Source organism: Erpetoichthys calabaricus, chromosome 9 (assembly GCF_900747795.2).
Source record: "Erpetoichthys calabaricus chromosome 9, fErpCal1.3, whole genome shotgun sequence".
In the NCBI taxonomy this organism is placed as follows: domain Eukaryota; kingdom Metazoa; phylum Chordata; class Cladistia; order Polypteriformes; family Polypteridae; genus Erpetoichthys; species Erpetoichthys calabaricus.
In genome coordinates, this window is record NC_041402.2 from 149,227,962 (window position 1) to 149,254,890 (window position 26,929).

At 38.4% G+C, this 26,929-nt stretch overlaps 1 protein-coding gene across 1 annotated transcript in view; it reads right to left on the bottom strand.

Annotated features, from left to right (window-relative positions):
• Nucleotides 1-963: 963 nt before the first annotated feature.
• The window catches only part of LOC114657663 (G protein-activated inward rectifier potassium channel 4-like), a 59,141-nt gene continuing 33,175 nt past the window's right edge, over nt 964-26,929 (bottom strand). Inside the window, exons 2-5 of the mRNA XM_051932278.1 lie at nt 12,420-12,452; nt 11,433-11,630; nt 6,006-7,239; nt 964-1,527 (exon numbers count right to left, since the gene is read on the bottom strand). Coding sequence (XP_051788238.1) covers nt 1,190-1,527; nt 6,006-7,239; nt 11,433-11,630; nt 12,420-12,422 — 1,773 coding nt within the window. The 5' untranslated portion in view covers nt 12,423-12,452 and the 3' untranslated portion in view covers nt 964-1,189. The remainder of the gene's footprint in view (nt 1,528-6,005; nt 7,240-11,432; nt 11,631-12,419; nt 12,453-26,929) is intronic.

Below are 26,929 nucleotides of genomic sequence, written 5' to 3' on the forward strand. Positions count from 1 at the left end.
TTCGAAATCTGCAAAGGCATTCGTGCAGAGGGAGAAATACAATGTTCTGGAATGGCCATCACAGTCCCCTGACTTGAATATCATCGAAAATCTATGGGGTGATTTGAAGCAGGCTGTCTATGCTCGGCAGCCATCAAATTTAACTGAACTGGAGAGATTTTGTATGGAAGAATGGTCACAAATACCACCATCCAGAATCCAGACACTCATCAAAGGCTATAGGAGGCGTCTAGAGGTTGTTATATTTGCAAAAGGAGGCTCAACTAAGTATTGATGTAATATCTCTGCCCAAATTTATGCACCTGTCTAATTTTGTTATGATGCATTATTGCATATTTTATGTTATTCCAGTAAACTTAATGTCACTGCTGAAATACTACTGTTTCCATAAGGCATGTCATATATTAAAAAGAAGTTGCTTCTTTGAAAGCTCAGCCAATGATAAACAAAAATCCAAAGAATTAAGAGGGGTTGCCAAACTTTTTCATGTGACTGTTTGTGCTACTAGAAACTACTCGTGCTTCATCCCTGACACAGTAGTACTAATCACTTATCACTATGCCATGAGCTCCAAATTGGCATTACACTTAAAATATTTAGTTAAAAGCATCCTGAAACACTTAACAAATTCTTTAAGAGAGGGATAAAAATAAATCTCAGTCCATTTAATTGTTATTTGTAACTTGCCTAAATGAACATATTTTTAAAAGAAGACTTGATTTTTTTTTTTTTATTGATTTGATTTTTCTACATGGGAAAGCCTGGTCAGAAACTTGTATTCTGTGATTACCATTACACTTCTTAGGTTTGACGATTTGGATATTTTGAAAAATACATTGAAAATGCAATAATCATTTGGTTGATCTTTGTTTTAAACCTATTACTTTAAAATTAGAATTAAATTGTATTTGTAGTGAAATAAGAATGAACATTAACCTAAAAATGCCTGTCAATAATAATGAATACAATTTGATATTTGACAACTTTTATTTAAGAAAACAGATTTGCCTGTGTACTCAGAAACATTTTATTTAGCTTTTTAGCACCATACAGATCACAAAAGCTACTTGGCATTGCCACAAAGTAGAAATTATGAATCGAATTTGTTGTAGTTCAAAGAAAATTGGAAGAATGTATTTCTTAATCACTTGATGTCTGTCAACAATCTCAAATTGAGCAGATATACGTATTAAACTGCAAATACTTTATGCTTCAGTTCTGGTGTCCTTTCTTCTGAGATATGGTCAATGCCAGATCGGCTCAGTCTGTTCTCTGTATCTGTGGACGGGTAAGTATTACCCACATTATCCCAATACAGGCTTAAGATGGACTGCTCATTCCTTTCTAAGTCTTTCAGTGCTTGCATCTCTTTAGCACTGACCAATGGGGTAGTAACTTCAAATGTCTTGTCAAACCGGCTGTAATCCACACGAAAGGCTCCTTTCTCCAAAGACATGCACGGTTCGAAACGATACCCCCAGAGTATCTCATCATCTGTGTAAGAAGTCCTAGCCTGACATGTCATTCCTATTGCAAAACAAGCAGATATAAATTGTTGTTAAGGATGTGCAGAACTAAATCACAAAAGAAACAAATAAAAAGATGCATCCAAGTATTTTCAAACACTATTGATCCACTGTTATGTCAAGGAGAAAGCTGAAATAACGATTTCAGTCCCTTATTCTTTACAGTATTATCTTGCCGTATTCAAAACCATTTTTCGATTCCTCCAATAAAGATAACTTGTTTGTGGATGAAGGAGTCAAAGACACGCTTGTCAGGTCAAGTTGTTTTTTTATACTTGAACATTTCAAAAAATGACAAAATGTTGTAAAAGCTACCTACTTAGTATACAGATTTTTCATTCTTTTAAATTTTCATCATCAAAAGTATCAAAGTGCTTATTTTAAGAACAACACTAGTGTGAGTTTGAGGATACTAGCTCAACGTTAACCTGACAGCACCAGACCCCTCATTACTTCTTTACACATGCCAACAGCACAAAATCTTACAGCCTGTCCCCATAGGTTTTCATATAGATAGATAGATAGATAGATAGATAGATAGATAGATAGATAGATAGATAGATAGATAGATAGATAGATACTTTATTAATCCCAAGGGGAAATTTACATATATTCTCAATCAGTGAAATGGCCTTGTAATAGTCAAGGCAAGTTTATATATAAACCTGTATAGATAAATAATGGGAGTACACAATTCATAAAATATTATCTGACTGACCCTTTGGTGGCCTGCTACAGTTCAGTAGAAAAGCATTTCCTCCTGTTAGCATATTTCGGACATTATTTCTGTGTGGTATGAGATATCAACATTTATACCATTTGTCCTAAAGTGAGCTGCACTGATGACAGGGAGAATCAGACAGACAAGACTTCAGTCAGTCATTTGCCAACCCGCTATATCCTAACACAGGGTCACGGGGGTCTGCTGGAGCCAATCCCAGCCAACACAGGGCGCAAGGCAGGAACAAATCCCGGGCCACAGGGGACACACACACACACACACACACACCAAGCACACACTAGGGACAATTTAGAATCGCCAATGCACCTAACCTGCATGACTGTGGGAGGAAACCAAAGCACCCGGAGGAAACCCACGCAGACACAGGGAGGACCCGGGAAGCGAACCCAGGTCTCCTTACTGCAAGGCAGCAGCGCTACCCACTGTGCCACCGTACAGCCACCTTCAGCCCTCCTATAAATGTCCCTCCATCTGTTACTGTAACAATCCTGGTTTAGCATGCAGTACTCCTTCAGTAGCTCTATCCGCCATCACTATTAAAGGTAAATAGCCAGAATAGTTGTTAGGGGTATAATTGTAAACTACAGTAATCCCTCCTCCATCGCGGGGGTTGCGTTCCAGAGCCACCCGCGAAATAAGAAAATCCGCGAAGTAGAAACCATATGTATATATTGTTATTTTTATATTGTCATGCTTGGGTCACAGATTTGCGCAGAAACACAGGAGGTTGTAGAGAGACAGGAACGTTATTCAAACACTGCAAACAAACATTTGTCTCTTTTTCAAAAGTTTAAACTGTGCTCCATGACAAGACAGAGATGACAGTTCAGTCTCACAATTAAAAGAATGCAAACATATCTTCCTCTTCAAAGGAGCAAACAAATCAATAGGGCTGTTTGGCTTTTAAGTATGCGAAGCACCGCGGCACAAAGCTGTTGAAGGCGGCAGCTCACACCCCCTCCGTCAGGAGCAGAGAGAGACAGATAAAAAAATCAATACGTGCCCTTCGTGCTTTTAAGTATGCGAAGCACCGTTCAGCATGTCCTTTCAGGAAGCAGCTGCACAAAAGATAGCAACGTGAAGATAATCTTTCAGCATTTTTAGACGAGCGTCCGTATCGTCTAGGTGTGCGAACAGCCCCCCTGCTCACACCCCCCTACGTCAGCGCAAGAGAGAGAGAGAGAAAAGTAAGTTGGGTAGCTTCTCAGCCATCTGCCAATAGCGTCCCTTGTATGAAATCAACTGGGCAAACCAACTGAGGAAGCATGTACCAGAAATTAAAAGACCCATTGTCCGCAGAAACCCGCGAAGCAGTGAAAAATCCGCGATATATATTTAAATATGCTTACATATAAAATCCGCGATGGAGTGAAGCCGCGAAAGGCGAAGCGCGATATAGCGAGGGATTACTGTATACAAAATATTTTTCTGCCTGCAACCTGAAATTGCATTATGGTTACTCTCTCTTTCACTTTTAAAAGCCATCAACTCTACAACAACCAACTAGGGGTCTGTAAGTGTCCCCATTCCTTCTTGAGGACTTTTTATATGCAGAAAAGTGGCCATCCTTAGTCAAAAAATCAGTTACAAGAACTAAAAATGTCTGAAGAGATTTCTGAAAATATCTGCATTATGATGGTAATACCCACAGAAAATTTAGACAAAAAGTAAAAAGGAAACATTGTTATTTAAAAGAATATACCATCCAAAAATGATATTTTTAAATGTCACTTTCCCTGTGTAGTTTGCAGTAATGGCTAGGAAAAAAATGTAATCTCATATTTTCATGCAAAATCGAAATAACAAAGTTTCTGATATAATAGGAGTCTATGGTGACCAGTGCTGCACAACAACAAACAATCACAAAAAGTCAATAAAAAATCTAACATTATTCGTGTCATGTAATCCACAGGTAAAGTAGTCCCAAACATATTCATTTTTTTTTACTAAAGTATTGCTAAAAAAGTCACTTTCGAAAAAAACGTTGTGAACAAAATGGAACACACTCAGACTTGCCCAAGTATTTGAATTACAGACCTGCGTCCTTGATTCATTCCCTGGTCACGATTCCAGCCCATATTCATAGGCTAACACTGTACTTCACATGACATCAAAAAAGCATGTTTTGACTGTGAGACATGTAAAACTAAAAATTAAACCTTAAAGAAAAGTGACCGAAAAATATTATCAGATAGAGGATGGGAAGTTCAGTTCCCTTACACAGTTTCACAGACAGCTGCTAAATGATCCCAAGGTATTCTATTTGTGACTTACCGTTATGAATATATAAATGTAATAATGGGAGTCCGGTCTACGGTTCAGATGCTTCTTCACATCCAAGTGTGTTTCATGGACGTTTTGATAATGTTTCCTGTTGTCCAGCATTGGTCACCATAAATGTCTATATTGTCAAGACACTTTGTTATCTTGTGTCTTAATGAAAAACATGAGCTTACCATTTTTCTCACGCTTTACTAAAAATCTCAAGGGTAAGTAGCATGTTAAAATTATAACTTTTGGGTGGAGTATTCCTTTAAGAAATAAAGAAACAATGTAAATGCTTCTTAAGATTTTAACAGGAATACGGGGGGAAAAAAAGAATCACTGTTCTTTATCTAAAGATTGCCTTTGTGAAATAATGTGGATGCTCCTCAAGACATTAGAAGGAATATCAGTCAGTCAGTCAGTGTCCAACCCGCTATATCCTAACACAGGGTCACGGGGGTCTGCTGGAGTCAATCCCAGCCAGCACAGGGCGCAAGGCAGGAAAAAATACCAGGCAGGGTGCCAGCCCACCTCAGGGCACACACACACACCAGGGACAATTTAGGATCGCCAATGCACCTAACCTGCATGTCTTTGGACTGTGGGAGGAAACCGGAGCACCCAGAGGAAGCCCACGCAGACACGGGGAGAACATGCAAACGCCATACAGGGAGGACCTGGGAAGCGAACCCGGGTCTCCTTACTGCGAGGCAGCAGCGCCACCGTGCTGCCCTAGAAGGAATATTCTATGATGAAATGAGTTAATACTGGATCTTTTGAGCAACAAAAATTCTTGAAAGCTTTCTAAAACAAGACTAACTGTCAAGCATGGTGTTAGGGTGTCATAGACTAAAGCTGTTGTGTTTTACGAGAACCTCAACACCTTGTCACATTACACTGAAAATGTATTAGTTTTTCTACTACAGGACTCCTCTGGTGACATTTACGCAATCTTTCCTTCAGCTATGCTAATGTGTGAATTTCTTTATTAGAACTGACTGAAGAAAATATCCAGAACCTAGCCACCAAAGAAATGTTGAGGAATGACTCAAAATGAAATGTCTGTCACAGTAAGTTGTGCCAAAATTTCTTAGCAGTGATGTGAAAAACCACAGAAAAGGTGCATGATTGCAGTTTCCGGCTGGCAACCATGCACCCTGTTTATGTGCACAGTTAAGTTTTCCACAAGAGGATACTACGTGTTTGTAGATTTTTTATGAAATAAATTAAATAACCATTTGGTATTTTTTTCTCATTCTAGTCCCATAGATGTATTTTGATGATCTGGATAAAGATCAGATAATATTCATTGCAGACATATACTATGATTAAGATGGTTGAATGGGGAGGAATACTATTTTACTGAAGTGTATCATGTAGTGCTGCAACTGCCAAAGACCACTCCATCCATATAAAGTGAAAATGAAATTGAAAATATTACAGTCTATTAAAATTAAAGAGTATAGACAAACCTGTTGCCTCCACAATTCCTTCCAAGATCACAACAATCTCAAACTGTTCCCTTTTCAAGGAATCTGCACTCATGGCCCAGAATGGGCTACTTGTGTTAATGGTATGACTTATAATCTGAGGCTCCACTAAGAAAAGCCGGTCCTCTCCTGTGTTATATCCAAGGTTGAATTCAGATTGCTCCAGTGCAATGAACTCGCCTTCCTTAGTTTGCCTGGACTTGATTAGCTTGGCTCTTATTTTGGCATCCACCATATGACTGTCTCGGAGATCCCCAATTCGAAACATTAAGCATAGTTCGTCATCCCGATAAGATATGACGCAATTTGTGCTGAACATCAAAGTCTGAGCTCTTTTTTTTGGTCTAGAGATCTTCACAAACATACATCCTACCATGAGGGCATCAATCATGGAACCAATGATTGACTGAATCATAAGTAAAATTGCACCTTCTGTGCAATTCGATGTTACCATTCTGTAACCATAGCCAATGGTTCGTTGACTCTCAACTGAGAACAATAAAGCAGAGAGAAAGCTGTCCACATTTTCAATGCATGGATTCCATGTCTGGTCCCTTATGTGATTAACATCATCCCTCAGCCAAGCAACTATAAAATAAATTTCTGCAAACATGATCCAAGTCACAATATAACACATCATAAAGACAAATAAAAACCAGCGATACTTTAGATCAACAATGGTGGTGAAAATGTCTGAAAGAAACCTTTTCTTTTCTTCAATATTGCCAAGGTTAACCTGGCTCTTGCCATCTTTTGTCACATACCGTTGGCGCTTTTTGTTAGAGGAACTGTAAAGCTGACGGTCATCACCAATGAGCTTGCATCTCTGTTTCTGTGATTTTTCAAATACAAAACTCGGAGCCGACATTACGCTACGTGTAGGAGGAGTTGAGGTCCTGAAGGAGTTGTGCATTGTGTAGTTTGTATACCACTTGTTGCCACTGTCCTTGAATTGCTGATCATTAGAAAAAGGCCTATGGTACCTTGGCACCTCTTCAGGATTTACTGAGAAACTTTGATGAGATTTATTGAATAAGGCTGCTTGAAGTTTGACAGGTTCTGATCCGCTAAGTTTCCTGCTCAATGATGTCTTCTCATTAAGGGTATTGATGGTGCAGGGTAGTTGAACAAGATTTACACATGTGCTGCTTTTTTTGGAAATGGAAGAATCCCTTCTGTTTTGAATCTCTTCATTTTGCACCATTGACATTTTACGCTAAAAAAAAAAAAAAGGACAATTAGCATAAGATTGCATAAAATAATGAGCTTATGCAGTGACTTTAACAGTTGTGGCACCCGTCCGGGACGCCCAGGAAGACAGGAGCAGGGCTCATTCCTCCTCCAGACTGCGAGGGGGTGTCCGCCCTGGTTGTATTGGGGGCCACGGGTACAGGGCTTGGAAGCCCAACCCTGTAGGGGCCTGTGGTCACCGCCAGGGGGCGTCCCCCTGCCTGAAGGACCCTGGACCCCAGTACTTCCGCCACACCAGGAAGTGCTGGGGGGAAGAAGAAAGGGAACACCCGGAGTGCTTCCGGGAGGACAGCCGGCATTTCCGCCACACTGGGGCGTGTCCGCGGTATTGCCAGTGCACACCTGGAGCACATCCGGGTATGGATAAAAGGGGCCGCCTCCCTTTATTCGAGGCTGGAGTCGGGTGGAAGCAGGACAAGGTTCAAGAAAGAGAGAAGGAGGCAGTCCGAAGAGGCAGAGTGGCTGGCCTGGAGTTTGTGGCACAATAATTGTAAATAGTAGTGCAAATAAACGTGTGTTGGGTGACATGAGCGTGTCTGCCTGTCTGTGTCTGGGCCAGTCACCACACAGTATTCACCCCATGGAAGTTTTCACGTTTTATTGTTATACAACATTGAATTAGAATGGAGTTTCTTGATCAATAGAAAAAATGGTCTTAATTAATTATAAATATAAAACACAAAATAACTGATCACATAAGTGTTCACCCCCTTCAAGTCAGCATTTACCAGATGCACCTTCGTCAACCACAACAGTCTTCCGTCTTTCTTGCAGAATGCACCAGGCATTTCTCTAGGCTTTTACTGTATTTTGGTGCATTAATTTTATCTTCTACAAGCCTTCCAGGGCTTCCTGCAGGGAAGCATCTCCACAGCATGATGCTGCCATCACTTTGCTTCACATTTAATGGAATTTAGATTGATGGTCTAAAAGCTAAATTTTGGTCTCATCAGATCATGGAACCTTCTTCCAGCTGACTTCACAGTCTCCTTCTAAGGTATGGCTTCAGGCAAACCTTAACCAAAGTAACAAGTGCATTCTTTAGAAGTATTTTTCTCTTTGCCACTCTCCCATAACGCTGGAGTTGGTGAAGAACCAGGGCAACAGTTGTATGCGCAGTCTCTCCAGTCTCAGCCACTTTAACTGTAACTCTTTCAGAGTTATCAATGGTCTCTTGGTGGCCTCTCTCACTAGTCGTCTTCTTGAGCAATCACTCGGTTTTGATGGATACCCTGCGTTAAGTACAGCTGTGACAATTTTACTTTCCATTTCTTAATGAATTACTTAACTAGACTGAAATGGATATTCAGTGACTTCGATATTTTCACCATCCCTTGAGTTGTGCTTTTCAATCAGCTTTTCACAGAGATCCCTTTAGTACTTCTTTGTCTTCATTGTGTGGGTTAGGCCATGATACTAACTTACCTCAATTTGGACCTTCCACATAAATACAGGTGCATTTACACTGCAATCCACTGAAACCCTTTGAAAACAGACAGGTGATCTCCATTGAACTAATGATGAGACTTCTGAAACCAGCTGGCTGCAACTACAATGATTTAGGTGCATCTTATTAAGGGATAAATACTTAATGCAATTGATTATTTTGTGTTTTATACTAGGGGGCTTCGCTCCCTGCTTGCTTCACTTGCCAACCCCCCTCACCCCCCCCCCCACAGTCTGCGCTTCTTGCCAGCCACTTTGTGTCTCTGCTGCTTGAGTATGTGGATTTCACTTTCACCAACCAACAAATCTTTTAATTCCTGCAGATACGCCTCTTCATTGGGAAGAAACACTATTTTTCCCTGATGGCAACACGTCTCCGACTTCAAGTTTAAATCCGAATAATATATTCAATCTCTTTTTGCTGTTCTGTTATTTCACCGAGTACTAATTTATGTGTTTGTGCTAGTGTGATCTTTACTATCATTTTTTTGAGAGTTTCGAATTTTCGTACTTTCATTATCTCTAATCTGCTCTGTGTATCATTTGTATGTGTATCATGCCAACGTTTTTGAATTCTTTACAACGTTTTACTTTGTCATCGACTCTTTGTCTTTTATTTCCGGTCCCGGGCGTGGTTAAATCTCTTGGCATAAAGTCTCGTCTCGCGGGAAGTGAAAGTATCTCTCTGGAAAAGTCACGTCTCATCCCAGGCTAAAAAGTCTCATCTCATCCCAGGATTTTTTTATTATAATAGAGAGATTTGTAATCCATTTAGATTACTTTCTGATTTCTCTTTGATTTTAAAGAGTCTCTTTCTGTTGATCAGTGTCAAAAAAGCAAAATTAAATCTGCTGTAATTCAATGTTGTATACCTGTAACAATAAAATATGAAAATGTCCAAGGGGGTGAATATATATTATAGGTACTGTATGTTGTATAAAGTTAGATCTTAAAAATTAATTATCAAATGCAATGTTCAATTAATCAGCTAAAGTTCTTTTAATCATTTCTTATGTTAATCATAATTGAAAATTATCTCCCTATTATAAAAAAATAAAACTTGCGATGAGACTTTTTCCCGGGGATGCGACATGAGAGAGATCTTTTGAGGAGAGACAGAGACACAGAGACATTTCAACTTCCCGTGAGATGGGCAAGTCACGTCATACTTAGAGATAATGGAAGTAGGAAAATTCAAAAATCTCAAAAAATGACAGTAAAGATCGCAGTAGCACAAAAAAACTGAAAATATTAATCGGGGAAATAACGGACAGCGAAAACAGATCGAATATTCAGGTGTTTTAAAACATTGAAGCTCTGCATGAAATGCAGATCAAGATCACAAGGCATGCAGCAGCAGCAAGCCAACAGCTTCTTGACCAAAGAGGAGGTGAAAAAAAACATGTTACTTGTTTCCCAGTGTATTTGCAATGTAATTGCAGATCACGCGTGAGGGCCTAGTTACAAAGAAAAAAAAATGTATTACAAGAATTAAAGTGCTTTCAGGTAGTGTGATATATTCATATGTAAACCCATGCAACATTTTCCATACCTGTTTTCTTAAGATTTGTTAGAATTGTAACATTTGCTTTGTTATTTACACATACAGTTGAGCCCAAGTAAAGCTTATACATTTTTTCATTTGACTTTATTTTATACATTTTACAACTCTACATCTTCAATATTGAAGTGATATGTAAATTTACACCTGGTAACAAAGTATTCTTAAATATAAACTAATTTGTATTTTTTTATTATTTGAGGAATGTTATAATTAAATTAATTTGCATAGCATTGTGCTTGACACATAACCTTTTCACACTAGCCTTTTGTGGGGTTTTTTTGACATGGATGCAACTACTGTACTGTATATTGTTAATGGTTGACTGTCCTGTGTTTGCCACTTCTGTTTTGAGTGTTGTCGTGACATGTCGTAGAGTCACTGCTCCTACCTTACTGAGAACTAAGGTAGTTTGGGTATGTCATAAGAATGTCCCCCCAGGCATATCCCACTAGGCAAAGACCCAGGACATTTTGGAAAAATTGGGATTTGTAGCTGTAGACACAGAAATCTAAACTGACCAGGAAAAGTAGATTGAGAAGACGAGATATCATTTATAATTACAAAATATTGCTTCAGCATACTCATTTTTGTAAAAACAGGTGGTTTTGAAGTGGAGACATTACTGAACAAAGGATGGACTTCTAGAATATAAGCACTTTCAGTTAAGTATGCATTTGTGTCTCTCTCACAAGGCAGCATTGGTTGTGAGCAATACAATAAAATCATCAGTTTAGCAGCACAATTGCCAACCAGATATAGGGTACAGTAAAAAAAAAAAAAAAAAAAAAAAGCACATTTCAGAACAAGAAAACATCTAGTTCAACCAAGATGATGCATCTGGCCCCTTCAGACAAAGGTTTGATCAGTCAATGCTCTTCGTCTTCTAAAGTAGATTGGAAAATCGGTTAGTCTGAAGGGACCTAGGATGCCCTGGACACTATTGCTGAAGACAAAAAAATTGTGATATGACCTGATTAGCCTTTTGTCACTGTAACTCTTACAAGACAAAATAACATTTAAAATTGTCAAAGATTAAATGAAAGTAGAAATTTACGTGGGACAGAATAAAAAGAAGAAAAGAAACATGCCTATTATGTCTATTATAAACAAAAGAGGTGCATTTTTCTTTTGTTTTTAAATGACAGTACCTCTGGAGGTAAAGTATAACATGCCGAATTCTCCATCATTGGCCGTGGCAAATATGGCAGCATGTGCTTGGCATAGGGAGTCTGCACTGGTGGAACAGAATTCCTCCTCATTCTAAATTCATCACATTTTATAGCCATCTGCATGATGCAATGACTTGAAAAGAGACTCCACTGTCCTTCCAGATGTTCACACTCCAGCTAAAAAGGGAAAAAGAAAGCTTAATGTGGCAGGCAATCTGTGTCAAGAAAAGAAAACTTTCTTTTGAAATGAAGCAGCACTGTCTGGTACATTTTTTTATCTTGTATCTAAACAATTATTAAGCTTCTGTCTAATTAGAATGACCATCTATCTAACTATTTTTTATTTGCTTCATCTAATTTAAGGCTATGGGTGGAAAGAGCTCACTGTAGCAGTACTAGCAAGAAGATGGGGATATTTGATTACAGGAGACCAAGACAGAATGACCATTAAATCTGAAAGGAAAGTCACTGTACCCATAAAAAAAATCAAGTGGACATGAGAAGAAGTAGTACCCTCCACACAGCCAAGGGCCTAACCAGGACTCAAACTGAGTCTCTTGTTTGGTAACAATAGGCCAGTGGTTTTCAAACTTTATACAGAGGGACTTTACAACAACAACAAAAAAAAAAGGTTACCGCAAAAGAAAAAGCAATCCCACCTACTCATTATTTTGTACCATACGCTCCAATTGGAATCTACTGGATTTTGTTGTATTATGAATGAACCTTATGAATATTCACATTGAAAAGTATATGTATTTCCACATATATATATTTTCCATTATAAAACACTAGGGCAGGCTATGTATTTTTTAAAAATGCTTAGAAAATGCATAACTTTAGAACACAATTTTGTGTGGTAAACGCTTATTTACCATGTTTGTGATTAAAAACCTTCAACTTAAAAAGTACTAAACTTATCCTTTAAATTTATAACAAAAAGACCCCCCCATAGCAAAAACCTACCATCTCCTCCTTTCTCTTCCAGATCCAAATGATCTTAATTGAAAACAACATAAAGAAAAACAACAATATGGCTAAGAAAAATTACAAATAACCAAAATAACATATTAAACATTAACAAGAAAACACCATCACTACACCACCACGACACAATATATACAAATGCTTGAAAAGACAAGTTCTCCAAGTTTAAAGTAGTTGTCTGTGTTGAAAGATAAAATATGCAGCCTTTTCAGCAGCTCCGTGTATGACTATCTATCTATCTATCTATCTATGATGGCATAAAATGTATAGAAAAACTGAAGTTAAGTCACATTGCATTATTCATTATGCATACAGTCTCCTGTTAGGGAATATGAACAAGCCGCTCCTTAAGAGGTCCTAGAGTGTGAATTCCTTAGCACATACCTCATTTTATATTATTGTCAATTTGATGTCACTTTAATGTTTTCATCTTTGAAAATAACTAAACATCTAAAATGTATGTTTTATTGATCTTAGGTAGCGCACAAGCTCACAAATGGCGCCTCACGTATTACGTGTACAATTCTCACTGAAAAATGGTGTACGGATAAAAACAGAAATGTATACAGTGGAACCTCGGTTCACGACCATAATTCGTTCCAAAACTCTGGTCGTAACCCGATTTGGTCGTGACCCGAAGTAATTTCCCCCATAGGATTGTATTTTAACACAATTAATCTGTTCCAGACTGTACAACCTGTATGTAAATATATTTTCTTTAAAGATTTTTAAGCACAAAAATAGTTAATTATAACATAGAATGCACAGTGTAATGGTAAACTAATGTAAAAACATTGAATAACACTAAGACAAACACACAGGCTCCCTGCTCAGCTGAACGTGCAGGCTCGCTCGGTCTCAGCTGCACGCGCTTTCTCTCTCTCAGCAGCACGCGACGCTCGCTCTCTCTTTTTCTCTCAGCAGCACGTGAGCCTGCACCTACTTTATTTATTTAGTTATTTATTAAAACTGGCCTTTTTGACGGGAGCTGTGGACCCCATATACCATAGGAGGAAGCTGGGTTGAGAGGAGGTTATTTTGAGGGAGAGTCCCTCTGCGTGATGCACCGAGAACAAAGTACAGTACAGGGAGAGACTGAACACGTGCCGAAATCATCGGTGCGCACAAACCGAAAGGGAAACTGGTTTGTTCGTATACCGAGTGTGTGGTCGTGAACAGATGCAAAAGTTTGGCGAACTTTTTGGTCATAACCTGATTTGTACATGTTCCGAGACATTCGTGAACCGAGGTTCCACTGTATACGCAGAAAAAATTGAGATTCATAAAACTGTGCATAAGCAAAGTTCTACACATTTCCCCTTTATAAACCCCAATCAATGTGAATTTTAATGCACATGCCTACAGCCCCACCCTGACTCCTCCCAGAATTGTGTGTAATTGAGTATGCAAATTAATATAAATAGGCCCTTCCGTTCAGTGTTAATAAAACACATTGTGATAAAAAACAATGGTAAAAGCATGTGTAAAAAAGAAGAATTTCACTGAATGCAAACTGGAGGTCCTACTCGGTGAAGTGGAGGGCAAGGAAAAATGTATACTTTGGTGGCTTAGGCAGTCAGTGTCATGAGCAACAACATGAAGCTGATGGAGTGGCACTTTCATTAATTTTTTTCTCACTATTGTTATTTATGTATTAGCGTTTTGTTTTGTGATGTATACTATGTATACTAAGGTTTGTTTGTTTTGTAATCTTTTTTTATTTACTGCATAACAATTCTCGGTCAACTCAACATTTGCTTTTGTTGGTGTGCTTCCATGGAGGTCTAGTAGGGAAGTAGTGTTAGTCACTCGCGCCCTGGATCATTTCTGTGTTCATTTATTTATTTCTGTCTTTCTTTGCTGCCGCTCTAGCCTGGCAGAGTATATTATAACCGTGTTGTCTCAGGGAGTGGTACAACATGAAAAGGTGAGGGCCTGAGTGTCGTACTGAAGCATATTAGGGCCACAGAGAACACACAAAAAGGGATACAGAGAAGAAAAAAAACGTCTATGTCAAGATTAAAGTTGAAATGTTAACTTTAATCTCATAGTTTGTCATTAAAGTAGAACATTGTAAAATTCATCTTAATATCAATGTAATTTCCTAGAATTTCTCAAATTCCATCGGAACAAAAGTAGCATGTTAAATGCTTTGTATTCCATGTGTTCCCTGATCCAGTCATTACTTGCTACATGCTTCTTAAACAGGCTTTCTCTTACGTTGACAGGAGCACACAGGCAGTGATTGCCACACAACATATTACACTCATGAAATTACAGCTCTATGAACATTTTTGAATACTAAGATATATACTTGATATCATTTTCATGATGAAATGCATTAAGGCATGTATTGAACATGTGGAGGCACAGTGGCAAAGCGGTACCGATGAGCTGGTGACCCAACCAGGAATTGTTCCTGCCTCCTGTAAGATGCCTGCTGTGATGAGCATGACCCTGGATGGAAGAATTTATTGAAGCAGTACCCTGTGTGTCAAACACACCAACCCCCAATTCCTGTCCTTCCGTATTATTTCTCCACGTAACCATTCCCCACACAATAAGTGTCTGTAATAAATGTAAACCCAGCTGTAAGCTTAGAATGCCGATTCTTCAAAACCTTTAAGGAACACAGAAAAATCTTCATTATACATATTAAGTTATTCCATCCATCCCAGCAAGCATAGAGCACAAGGCAGGAATAGTCCCTGAATGGAGTGCCAGCTCATCGCTACTGCTGCACCACCATGCCTCCACATGTTTAATTATTAAAAGTATACATTATTTAAATGAAGTTAATAATCTATCTGTAAAATGTTTAATATACATACTTGAATGCATTTCATCTTAAAAATGATATTGTGTATACATCCTAGTATTCTAACAGCACACAGCCCCAAGTGGATAGCTCTTGGAAATCTAAATCGACTTAGAAGCCAGTCATAATCATCTCTAAATAGGTGCTCTCTTCTTTTGAATTGAACTCCTTTATTGTAAGTATGGTACAATGAGATTCAATATCAGTTCCTCCATAAATATATTTTCCTAAAAAATGATAAAATAATAATACAATAAAAAACAATGAAAAATATACAATATAAAAGCATAAATACAATATACATGTTCATATAATGCAGATAGTAAATGGTTCATAAAGTGGCTCATATTGTGAAATACAGTGATCCCTCGCTATATCGCGCTTCGTCTTTCGCGGCTTCACTCCATCGCGGATTTTAAATGTAAGCATATGTGAATATATATCGCGGATTTTTTACTGCTTCGCGGATGTCTGCGGTCTACAGTACGTGTGCTTCCTCAGTTGATTTGCCCATTTGAATTCAAACAAGGGACGCATTTGAATTCAAACAAGGGACTCTATTGGCGGATGGCTGAGAAGCTACCCAATCAGAGCACACGGTTAAGTTCCTGTGTGCTGCTAACCAGGAAGTCTAATCTCACTCATTCAGAATTAATGCACGTTACTGCTAATGCTTCAGGATTGCAGAAAAGGTAAAAGTTTTGGATATGTTGAAGGAGGGGAACAGCTACACCGCTGCAGGGGACAATTACAGCATCAATGAGTCCACAATTCTTTTTATTTAAAAAGGAGGAAAAGCATATAAGATCTATGGCCGCAGTGTCCTTTAATCAGGGCGCAAAACGAGTTGCAAGTGGACGTGATAAGGCAGTAGACTGGATGGAATCTGCTTTAGGGATTTGGATTGAAGAGTGATGGAAGAAGAACAACGGCGGTGCTAAACAGTCGCCTGAAGAGGCTCCTTTAGAAGAGCTGTAACGCTATCCTTTGTTGTGCAGTAAAATTAAACTCATCGTTATCGGACAAGTCGTCGTGTCATTGTTGGTGAGTAACCATAATTAATTATTTACGTACAGTACTTATTACATGTACATAGTTTAGTGTCGCTGTACACACATTTTACTGTATACAATTTTTCTTGTATTGTACGTATTTATTGCTGGTGGCCTGTCTGTTGTAATGGCTGTAACGTATTGATATCGGAGACGCTCGATATCTTTAAAATAATATTTAGGTTTTACTATATGTAAACTGTGTTTACATACATAATTTCAACAAATCTTACCTAATATCTAAGAGAATACAAAGGGTTTATGCTGTATAACTGTGCGTGAAATGTTTATAATAGTGTGGGAGAGTTTATAAGGGCTTAAAATATATAAAAATAACCATATAAACATATGGTTTCTACTTTGCGGATTTTCTTATTTCGCGGGTGGCTCTGGAACGCAACCCCCACGATGGAGGAGGGATTACTGTATTAGTTGTAGTGCAAGTTTACAATGAGGTATTTGTAATTATAAGTACAAACAGTTCTACTGGGAGCACTCAATGGAATACTTGAGTGCATTTATAACTCCTGGGGTGAAACTGTTTCTGAGCCTCAAGGTCCGTGTAGGAAAGGCTCTGAGAAATTTGCTGGATAGGAGAAGATCAAATAGACTGTGGCATGGGTGAGTGGAATCCATGCAGATGCTAGTGGCATTCCTGAGGTAGCATGTGCTATAAATGTCCTCCAGGGCAGGAAGCTGTATCATAATAATCCTCTGCACTCTCGACACAAACTTGCTGTATATCTTTCCGATCAGCTGCTGGGCAGCAGTGATACCACACATAGATACAATGGGTTAAAATATTCTGAGTGGTGCACTGAGAGTAACAATGCTAAAGCAACTATGGTATTTGGAATATTTTGGCCATTCAGTGCACCATTATATTGTTATAGAATGATTACAATCAAATGCCTTAAATTTGTAAATGATATGCAGTTAATATCAGTGTATTTGATATAGCCCACATCATGGATGTGAATCTAAAAAAATAAAGGGATACCGCACAGAAACAGTAGCACTATTTGACTTTGGGTGCCGCCCTTTTACAAAACTGAGCAGAAACATGCGTAATAAGCATGGTGTGAGACTGCCATTAAAATTTGTATGGCTTTACAACAACAACAACATTTATTTATATAGCACGTTTTCATACAAATGATGTAGCTCAAAGTGCTTTACAAGATGAAGAAGGAAATTTTAAAAAAAAAAAAAAATATATAAAAATAAGATTAGGCAATACTAAGTAACAAAGATTAAAGTAAGGTCTGATGGCCAGGAGGTCAGAAAAAACAAAAACAAAAAAAAAAATACTCCAGATGTCTTGAGAAAAGGAGAATCCCAAGGCGTTCCCAGGCCAGCCGAGAGACATAGTCCCTCCAGCGTGTCCTGGGTCTTCCCCGGGGCCTCCTCCCGGTTAGACGTGCCCGGAACACCTCACCAGGGAGGCGTCCAGGAGGCTTCCTGATCAGATGCCCGAGCCACCTCATCTGACTCCTCTCAATGCGGAGGAGCAGCGGCTCTACTCTGAGCCCCTCCCGGATGACTGAGTTTCTCACCCTATCTTTAAGGGAAAGCCCAGTGTATATATATATATATACACATACAGATATATATTATATAGCAAAATACCCGCGCTTCGCAGCGGAGAAGTAGTGTGTTAAAGAGGTTATGAAAAAGTAAAGGAAACATTTTAAAAATAACGTAACATGATTGTCAATGTAATTGTGTTGTCATTGTTATGAGTGTTGCTGTCATATATATATACATATACACACACATATACACACATATACAGATATATATACATATACACATATATTTTTTATATATATATTTTTTATATATATATATATATATATATATATACACATACATACATACATACATACATATACACACATAGATGCACTTACAATAACATAGAAATCAATATAAACAACATTAACATCATTATCATATGAGAATATGAAGTAATATATAAGAAGCACATTTCATATAAATATAAATTATTAAACAGTAAAATCTTCTTCTATAATTTGCTACCGTGGCTTTTCGTTGGTCTGTCCAGGATTTTAAATCACCTGTAGCTTGCAAACCGTTTCACCTATTGACTTGAAATCTGGTACACATATAATACGTCACGTCTGCTATCCGCTTTATGGGTGATGATTGTATCACTCTTTTTATGTTTATTTTATTTTAGAATCAACTCCTATCTGCGCACACCAGGGCGGCCGTGGGCAGATGCGTATGGTGTATTCACTCCATGTTATCGTGCATTGCGCTGTCAGTGGTATTTTGATAAAAGAATTTGAACAATATATAAGAAGCGTATAAATTATTAAACAGTAAAACATTAACATTTAAGAAGTAAAGTTACATTGAGTACTACTGCAGTGCCTTCGGGCATACCTCATTTTTTCTTTGCCCATTACATGCTTAAATGTATACATTTTTTGGTGTACCTACCCGAGAACACGCGACATATAACCGACCGTGGGAGAAGCATGGATTTTAAACACGCGTTGAGTTCATCTGCTGGTCTCCCTCGTGGAATAACTGGTAATGTTTGACTAAAATGTACAGCGAGTAAAACGACATTACCTCCTTTTTTTTTTTTTACGATCTCTGAGATCTTGCTTTTTTCGGTTCAAGGCTTCATAAGCTCTTTTATGTTCCATGGTGTACTTAATAAGTACTAATTATCCCAAACCATCATCTTTGAATGTTGCAAGACTTTCGCCTTGTATGTAGATCGGGGTAATTACATTCATTGCATTCCTAGTCTGAATCACAATCTGATTGTATGGGTGGTTACCTGGCACTGTAGGGTTTCCACCCGTCCTTTAAAATACGGAATCGTGCCGCGTTTGACAATGAAATTGCGCGTCCCGTTTTGAATCAATACTGGACGGGATTTATTCCGTATTTTTTTTATCATTTTTTTTTTAAAGCAGCGTCTCATGCAAATCATCCCACACGCATTTTATGAAGATGCCTCCTTTCCTACTTTGGATTGGGTAATACTTGATGTCATCGTTAGTTTGATTGGTGTTTTTAACTGTCCAGTGAGGAGGGCGTGTCTTTTAAGTACAGTCTGCAAAGTGTTGGCACTGAGATGTGGCGTCAGCGCCATAGTTGAAGCCCCTAACGTTGCGGTCAGCAAGTCGGCTAACATCCGCCATGTGCCGTCTTTCAGTTGCGAGAAGCAGATCATAGAATGGTTGAAACTGTTGCCCCTAATGTTGCGCCACGGCGTGTGGTTCGTTTATACCTCGTGTCTTCTCATTAAACTTTTATCTCGCGAATATGTTATTGCAATCCGCAGCGGGAGCGTTTCTATAAACTTAATTGAAACTTACGTTTTACACCGTGCTTTGTTTCCCTTATGAACATGCTTGTATGCTTAACTCGCTCCGTTCTCAATTGTTTAATTAATTTTTTGCTCTTCGCTGTTTGCGGCTGTTCCTCCATTTCCCCCAAATTCGTTCTTTTATCTCGCGAATATGTTATTGCAATCCTTAACGGGAGCGTTTCAATAAACTGATTGAAAATAGTTTTGCATTTACCTTTTTAGTAAAAGGCGAGCTTTTAAGCCTGAGAAATCACCCCGTAAATGCACACGTTTAATTGGACATGTGTTAATATGTATGGTTACACAGTATTAAAAGACAGTGAACAACGTCAGTTACCTTTCTTCCCGCGTTTGATAAAAGGTGAGCTTTTAAGCCTGAGAAATCACCCCGTAAATGCACACGTTTAATTGCACATGTGTTAATATGTATGCTTACACAGTATTAAAAGACAGTGAAAAATTAACGTCATTTACCTTCGTTCCCGCGTGTGACTCGTGCTGTAAATGTCTTCCTTGTTTTTAGTTCACGTAATTACGTAGGAGGCGTGATGACGCGATACGTGACTCCGCCTCCTCCATTACAGTGTATGGACAAAAACTATGTTCCAGTTATGACCATTACGCTTTGAATTTCGAAATGAAACCTGCCTAACTTTTGTAAGTAAGCTGTACGGAATGAGCCTGCCAAATTTCAGCCTTCCACCTACACGGGAAGTTGGAGAATTAGTGATGAATGAGTCAGTCAGTCAGTGAGGGCTTTGCCTTTTATTATTATAGATATATATATATAAATTGCTAAGGAAGGGTTGATCCAGTGAGCCTAGAGCCTATAAAGCAATATACATTAATGAAGAAAAACATTTTGGTAAAATCAACCTCTGCAGAGTTACTGTATCTGGGTGACATGCCGGAATAAAAAAAGAACAGCATGAAGTGCATTGCTAAGGCCATTTATACAAAGAAGAAGAACAGCAGCACCATCCTCTGCTGAACATCAAATACAAGAAACAAAATGTACACGCGACAAAAACAGACAAATGCCTGCACAAACTGACCTGTTCTCCTGTGCGTGCTATACACCATGATGGCCCAAAAAAAGAACTCCAGCGCCGACATCTCCTGAGTGTCAAGGCAAACACAGAATTTGCTTCAGTGACGAAGAACGACGAGAAGTAAGCCTGAATTTAGAGCCAAGGAGCAACTAGCTAATACTATAGTTCATCGACACATGCTTAACCATACAGAATGCAAAAATGGCAACAACAGAGAAATGTATGCCATGGTCTATATGAGCCATCTTTTTTAGAGAACCAGAGGGCCACATGTTTGCTAGTATAGTGATAATGGGTTGATGAACAAGGGATCTGAAGGCAAGAAAAGGTAATATAAGTCAGGATCAGAAAATTAAATTAATGTGGAAAAAATTAAAAGCATGGGTTGACAGTGATAATGTACATTACCCCAGTAAGGCTGAAGAAGAGACTGCATGGGAATGGTAAGACCTGTAATCATAATGGATACCCTGAGAAGCCACACAGTAAAAGTCAAAACGTGGTGTAAGAGGAGGTATGCAGTATTACCAGGTGGGGTTAGATGGCAGGTAACTCAGCTTTTGCTACGATAATCTAACTTTAGTTATTTAGTATAAAGAAATAATGAAACAGTGAGAATGTTGCTCCAGTATTTTTGAGTATTAGTGTTTTTCCTGACATTTCATAAACACATTAGGTTTAACTAGTGGGTCTACATTGGTGTCATTTTATGGAGAGTTTAGGTTTGCATGTGAGTGATCTGTGTACTGGACTGGCACCCTGGACTGGCTCTAGAAAGTACATGGACGCACGTTGGAAAGTGCTTTGTTATCACTACATTTCATTTTCATAAATGCAGATAAAAGAAATATTGTAAAGCAAACTATTTGCATTTATTTATTATTCACGATAAGTATTAATACAGAATGCAGCTTAAAGTATTTCACTTCATATAGAGCCTTTTACCTTAAGCTTCATCCTAAATAACTTCATTCAAACAGTGCCATACAAAAAAGTATATAACATCACTTAAAGCACACTATACAGGTTAAGTGCCCCCGATATGGACAGGCCGACAGCCAAGATGTGTGGTTTTTGGTATAATGCCTAACATATTAACTATGCTGCCTCATTCAGTTGTTTAAACTCTGAAGACTCTGTCTGGATCATTAAAGTGAAGGGCAAGGATCTAATTCTACTCCTGCTCCCCCAATGCAGCATTTCTGAGCAGTAATATCAAAGCAAAAGTCACTACAGGTATAACATTTCTTATGTTACATCTCTTTTTGTAGCACATTCATTCAATAATTGCTGGTAACATCATGAGTCAGTGATAGAGTTTGAGTGTCAAACCTGTAGCTCCCAGCAGATTCTTAAGCTCCAAGTTATACAGCCAGACTGCATGGAATCAAAAGTTGAAAAGGGAAAATGAATCCCATCGCGTGAAGCAGATGGTTTGTTGGGGGGTGGGGTTAAGGCATGTTATGACGCAGCTGCCTGGATTCTTCTAACCAAACATATGCTTCATTTTTTTCAGAGAATTATGTACGTTGATGTCCTTCTCAGGACTGATAGTAATCCTTCCACTTCAATATCCTTAGAAAAGCTTTCAGCCTCCTAATAATCTCTAGCACAGAGGTCTTTCTGTGCAGCGTTTAATTACAGATTATTTCTGTGCTTATGACTTAATCTTCAGGACTGTCGGGAGTAGTAGTTGCCAGCATTTTGATTCACTGGACAACTATATTATTCTGTAGAAGGTAAAATGTATTGTCTTAATTATTTATCAACTCTGTTTGCTGCATTGTGGATAATTCCAATTGGCACTTTTATTTATGCACAGCTGCGTAAACCAAGAAGAAGTCTTTATTACCAGTGTAGTATTTTAGGACAATCATGTATTATAATAATTTTAAAATTTGCTCATGTACATTTAATAGCATTTGTGGAGAAGAAGGTAGGCCATTATATTTTCTAACAAACTTGAACCCTGACTTCTTAGTTTCATTTGGAAAATCTGCCTTGAACATTTTCAGAAAACATCCCTAGCTAGAATATATTTGTCCTAAATCTGTGCATCCTAATTCACTTAAAAATTGTACAATTGCACATATTTTTTTCTCAACTACAGAAAATATACACTGAAACAGACTCTTCTGAGGGCGATCGATGTGTTAAGACACCCACCATCACCAGTCACACATTTTAGTGAAGTTCTTAGCTTGATCTACAATTCACGGGTCACAAGATTTACTGAACAGCCAGTCATAGCAACAAATGCTGCACATGTGTATTTCTATGTGTCTGTGCTGTTTCATTGATTTATTTTATTTGTGTGTCTATTTGTTAGTACTGTGTAACTGCCACTATTCTGAAGAGAAATGCAAGTAAGAATTTCATTGTACTCACTTCCTATAAAATGGATTTACCCCTTGGGTATTTTCATATTTTATTTTTATACTACATGAGTAACAGTGGATTTACTTTGGCTTTTTTGACAATGATTAACCAAAATGAAAACAAATCTCTGCAAAGTGAGCTAAATTAATTATAAATATAAAACACAAAATAATCAACCTCATACGCTTTTACCAACTTACACATGACACACCTAAATCATGACTGGTGCAGAGATCACCAGTCTGTAGTCAAAGAAGTTTGAAGTGGTGGTAGTATAAATAAATGCATCTTATCCGTAAGTTGTGGTCAGTCAGTTCCATGGTCTAATTTACACAGTGAAGACAACAAACAAACACACACACACACACACCACAACCCCACTCCAAGCAACTCTGTGAAGGGGTGCCTGAAAAGCACAAGTCAGGGGATACCGACAAGAAAAACAACAAACTGATACAGACCTGTGCACACAGACTCTCGACTCAAGGCTGTCATGGCTGCCAAAGGTGCATTTACCAAATACTGACTTGAAGAGAGCGAATGCAAATGCAATCAGTTATTTTGTGTTTTAGATTTGTAATTCATTTAGACCACTTTGCAGAGATCTGTTTTCACTCTGATAGTCAGTCAGTCATTGTCCAACTATATCCTAACACAGGGTCACTCTGATATTTTTTTTTTCTGTTGATTGGTGTCCAAAAAACAAAACTGAGGTTTAATGCAGTATAACAATAAAATGATGCTTAACAATAAAATGTGAAAACTTCAAAATGGGGTGAATATTTTTCATATTTACTGTCTGTACACATGACAGTAAACCTTAACTAAATTCACATTTTAATAATAATAGCTGTTTTTGGGGACATATTAAGAGGGTAGCCATCACTTAAATAACCATTCTAACATGATAACAATCACCGCACTACTAGCTAATCATCCCATTCTGCATTTTCGGATGAATCTAAAACTACTGTGGCATAATTGGAAAAATATTTTCATTACTTCATATTAGAAAGAAATGTAGAGCAACCCAAATGTGTTTAGAAGACATGATGACTATTTCTGTCCTTAATTAATATTGTTGAAACGGGTAATGATCTACTATCAGGGTGTTCTGGGTGCGGCAAGGAGTCTTTTTTTTATTTTATTGATTTTATTAAAATCAAATAACATTCCATACAAATAACTCATATTTTACAAAAAATAGGTTTGAAGCAAATCAACCCCCACCCCTGAGAAAGAGAGCTAGGCCAGCAGAGTAAAACTTTACGCTAGTAAAAGTAAGTAAATAGATAAATTAATAAAGATAAATTTAAAAGAGGGGAGAGAACCTGCTTCCTCTTTTAAATGCTTATTCTAAAATGTTATTTATTACATCCTGCCAGGTTTTCAAAAAGTTTTATACAGATCCTTTAAGTGCGAATTTGATTTTTTCCAGGTTCAAATTGTATAAAACATCAGTTACCTACTGACTTTGAATAGGAAAGTTAGGATTCTTCCAGTTGAGCAAGATAAGTCTACGTGCCAATAGTGTAGTAAAGGCAATCATAGTTTGTTTGTCCTTCTCCACTTTAAGTCCATCTGGAAGAACACCAAACACAGCTGTTAATGAATTAGGAGGGAGGCAAGGAGTCTTTTTATCAGGTCCCACCATTTAACGAAACAATTGAGTATTCACAGGCTGAAATGACCATGGTAAGGAAGGGAGATGAAATGATCAAGTCTTGAGCTGAAATCTTGATTGAGAAATACCATGCTACGTTAAATGACCCAGTGTCTGTGCGCTGAATTGTTAAAAGCATGATCAACTATCTGTAAAGGAGCGAAGTCAACAAGGGGCCTGTGGGAGTCTTAACCTGGCCTTGTCTTTAAAGCACTGATCAATTTCCAATAATTAATTTCAAAAACACTTCTAGCCAATTTAAAATCTTTACCGACTCCTTTTTACTTTTTTTTTTCCTACCTTTACTTTTCCTTGTTTACTTGGAGGGGAAAGGGTTTTCAATGTGACTACTAGTCAATGTATTTAACATTTAACTGTTTTCAATTTGTTTTACTGAAACTTTTAAACCAACTAAAAAAACACTTTCACAAAATAAACCTTTATATAAGTCATTTTGCTCCATGTTATTTCAGTTAAGCTATAGCGTAATTTGTCATCAACATGCCTCAGTGAACGTCCTGGTAAAACTTTAGCTAGAGTTGGACCTGTCACTGTGGTAGTAGGACAGTCTCAACACTTTCTCTGTGTGTAAACCTTATGGATTGGAGGAAAGTGTTATTTGAAGCTGCAGTTATAGATGTCAAGTATCCCATGCTTCCCTGCAATGAAGACCTCTGCTTTACTCATCTCTACTCACTTTGAACGTCAGCTGTTATTCCAAGACTCCTAAAACATAGAGACAATGGGTTTCATGTAGACCGTTAAGTAAATGTTCTAGTTTTATAACGTAAATGTCATGATTAAAATACTTGTGTAAATTCTGCTTATGACTGCTGCTTTATTTATTCCACCCCTTTAGCATATATGTGTTCTTAATAGACTGAATAGTGCATCATCAATTGTACTATGATATTTACAAAAAATAATTATTGACCAGAGCTTACAATGTTCAACCTGTATAATTCTGAGATCATTAGACAGCCTGATCATTGTCTGCAGTTTGAGAATACCTAATCGGCATAGTCATTGTTCTGATGGTATAAAATACAGGGTGTCCACAAAGTCTCTTTACAATTTCAAAATTTTATTAAAAAAACAAATGAATAGATAGATAGATACTTCATTAATCCCAAGGGGAAATTCACATACTCCAGCAGCAGCATACTGATAAAGAAAATACTAAATTGAAGAGTGATAACAATGCAGGTATACAGACAGACAATAACTTTGAATGATGTTAACGTTTACCCCCCCCGGATGGTTTACCCCCCCCTCAGTCTGTCAGTGGAGCAGGACAGTGACAGCAGTCTGTCGCTGAAGCTGCTCCTCTGTCTGGAGATGACACTGTATAGTGGATGCAGTGGATTCTCCATAAATGATACAAGCCTGCTGAGCGCCCGTCGCTGTGCCAAAGATGTCAAACTGTCCAGCTCCATGCCAACAATAGAGCCTGCCTTCCTCACCAGTTTGTCCAGGCATGAGGCATCCCTCTTCTTTATGCTGCCTCCCCAGCACACCACCGCATAGAAGGGGGCGCTCGCCACAACCGCTTGATAGAACATCTGTAGCATCTTATTGCAGATGCTGAAGGACGCCAGCCTTCTAAGGAAGTATAGTCGGCTCTGTCCTTTGTTACACAGAGCATCAATATTGGCAGTCCAGTCCAATTTATCATCCAGCTGCACTCCCAGGTATTTATAGGTCTGCACCCTCTGCACACAGTCACCTCTGATGATCACGGGGTCCATGAGGGGCCTGGGCCTCCTAAAAATCACCACCAGCTCCTTGGTTTTGCTGGTGTTCAGGTGTAGGTGGTTTGAGTCGCACCATTTAACAAAGTCCTTGATTAGATCCCTATACTCCTCCTTCCCACTCCTGATGCAGCCCATGATAGCAGTGTCGTCAGCGAACTTTTGCACGTGGCAGGACTCCGAGTTGTACTGGAAGTCCGATGTATACAGGCTGAACAGGACCAGAGAAAGTACAGTCCCCTGCGGCGCTCCTGTGTTGCTGACCACAATGTCAGACCTGCAGTTCCCGAGACGCACATACTGAGGTCTGTCTTTAAGATAATCCACGATCCATGCTACCAGGTATGAATCTACTCCCATCTCTGTCAGCTTGTCCCTGAGGAGCAGAGGTTGGATGGTGTTGAAGGCGCTAGAAGAGT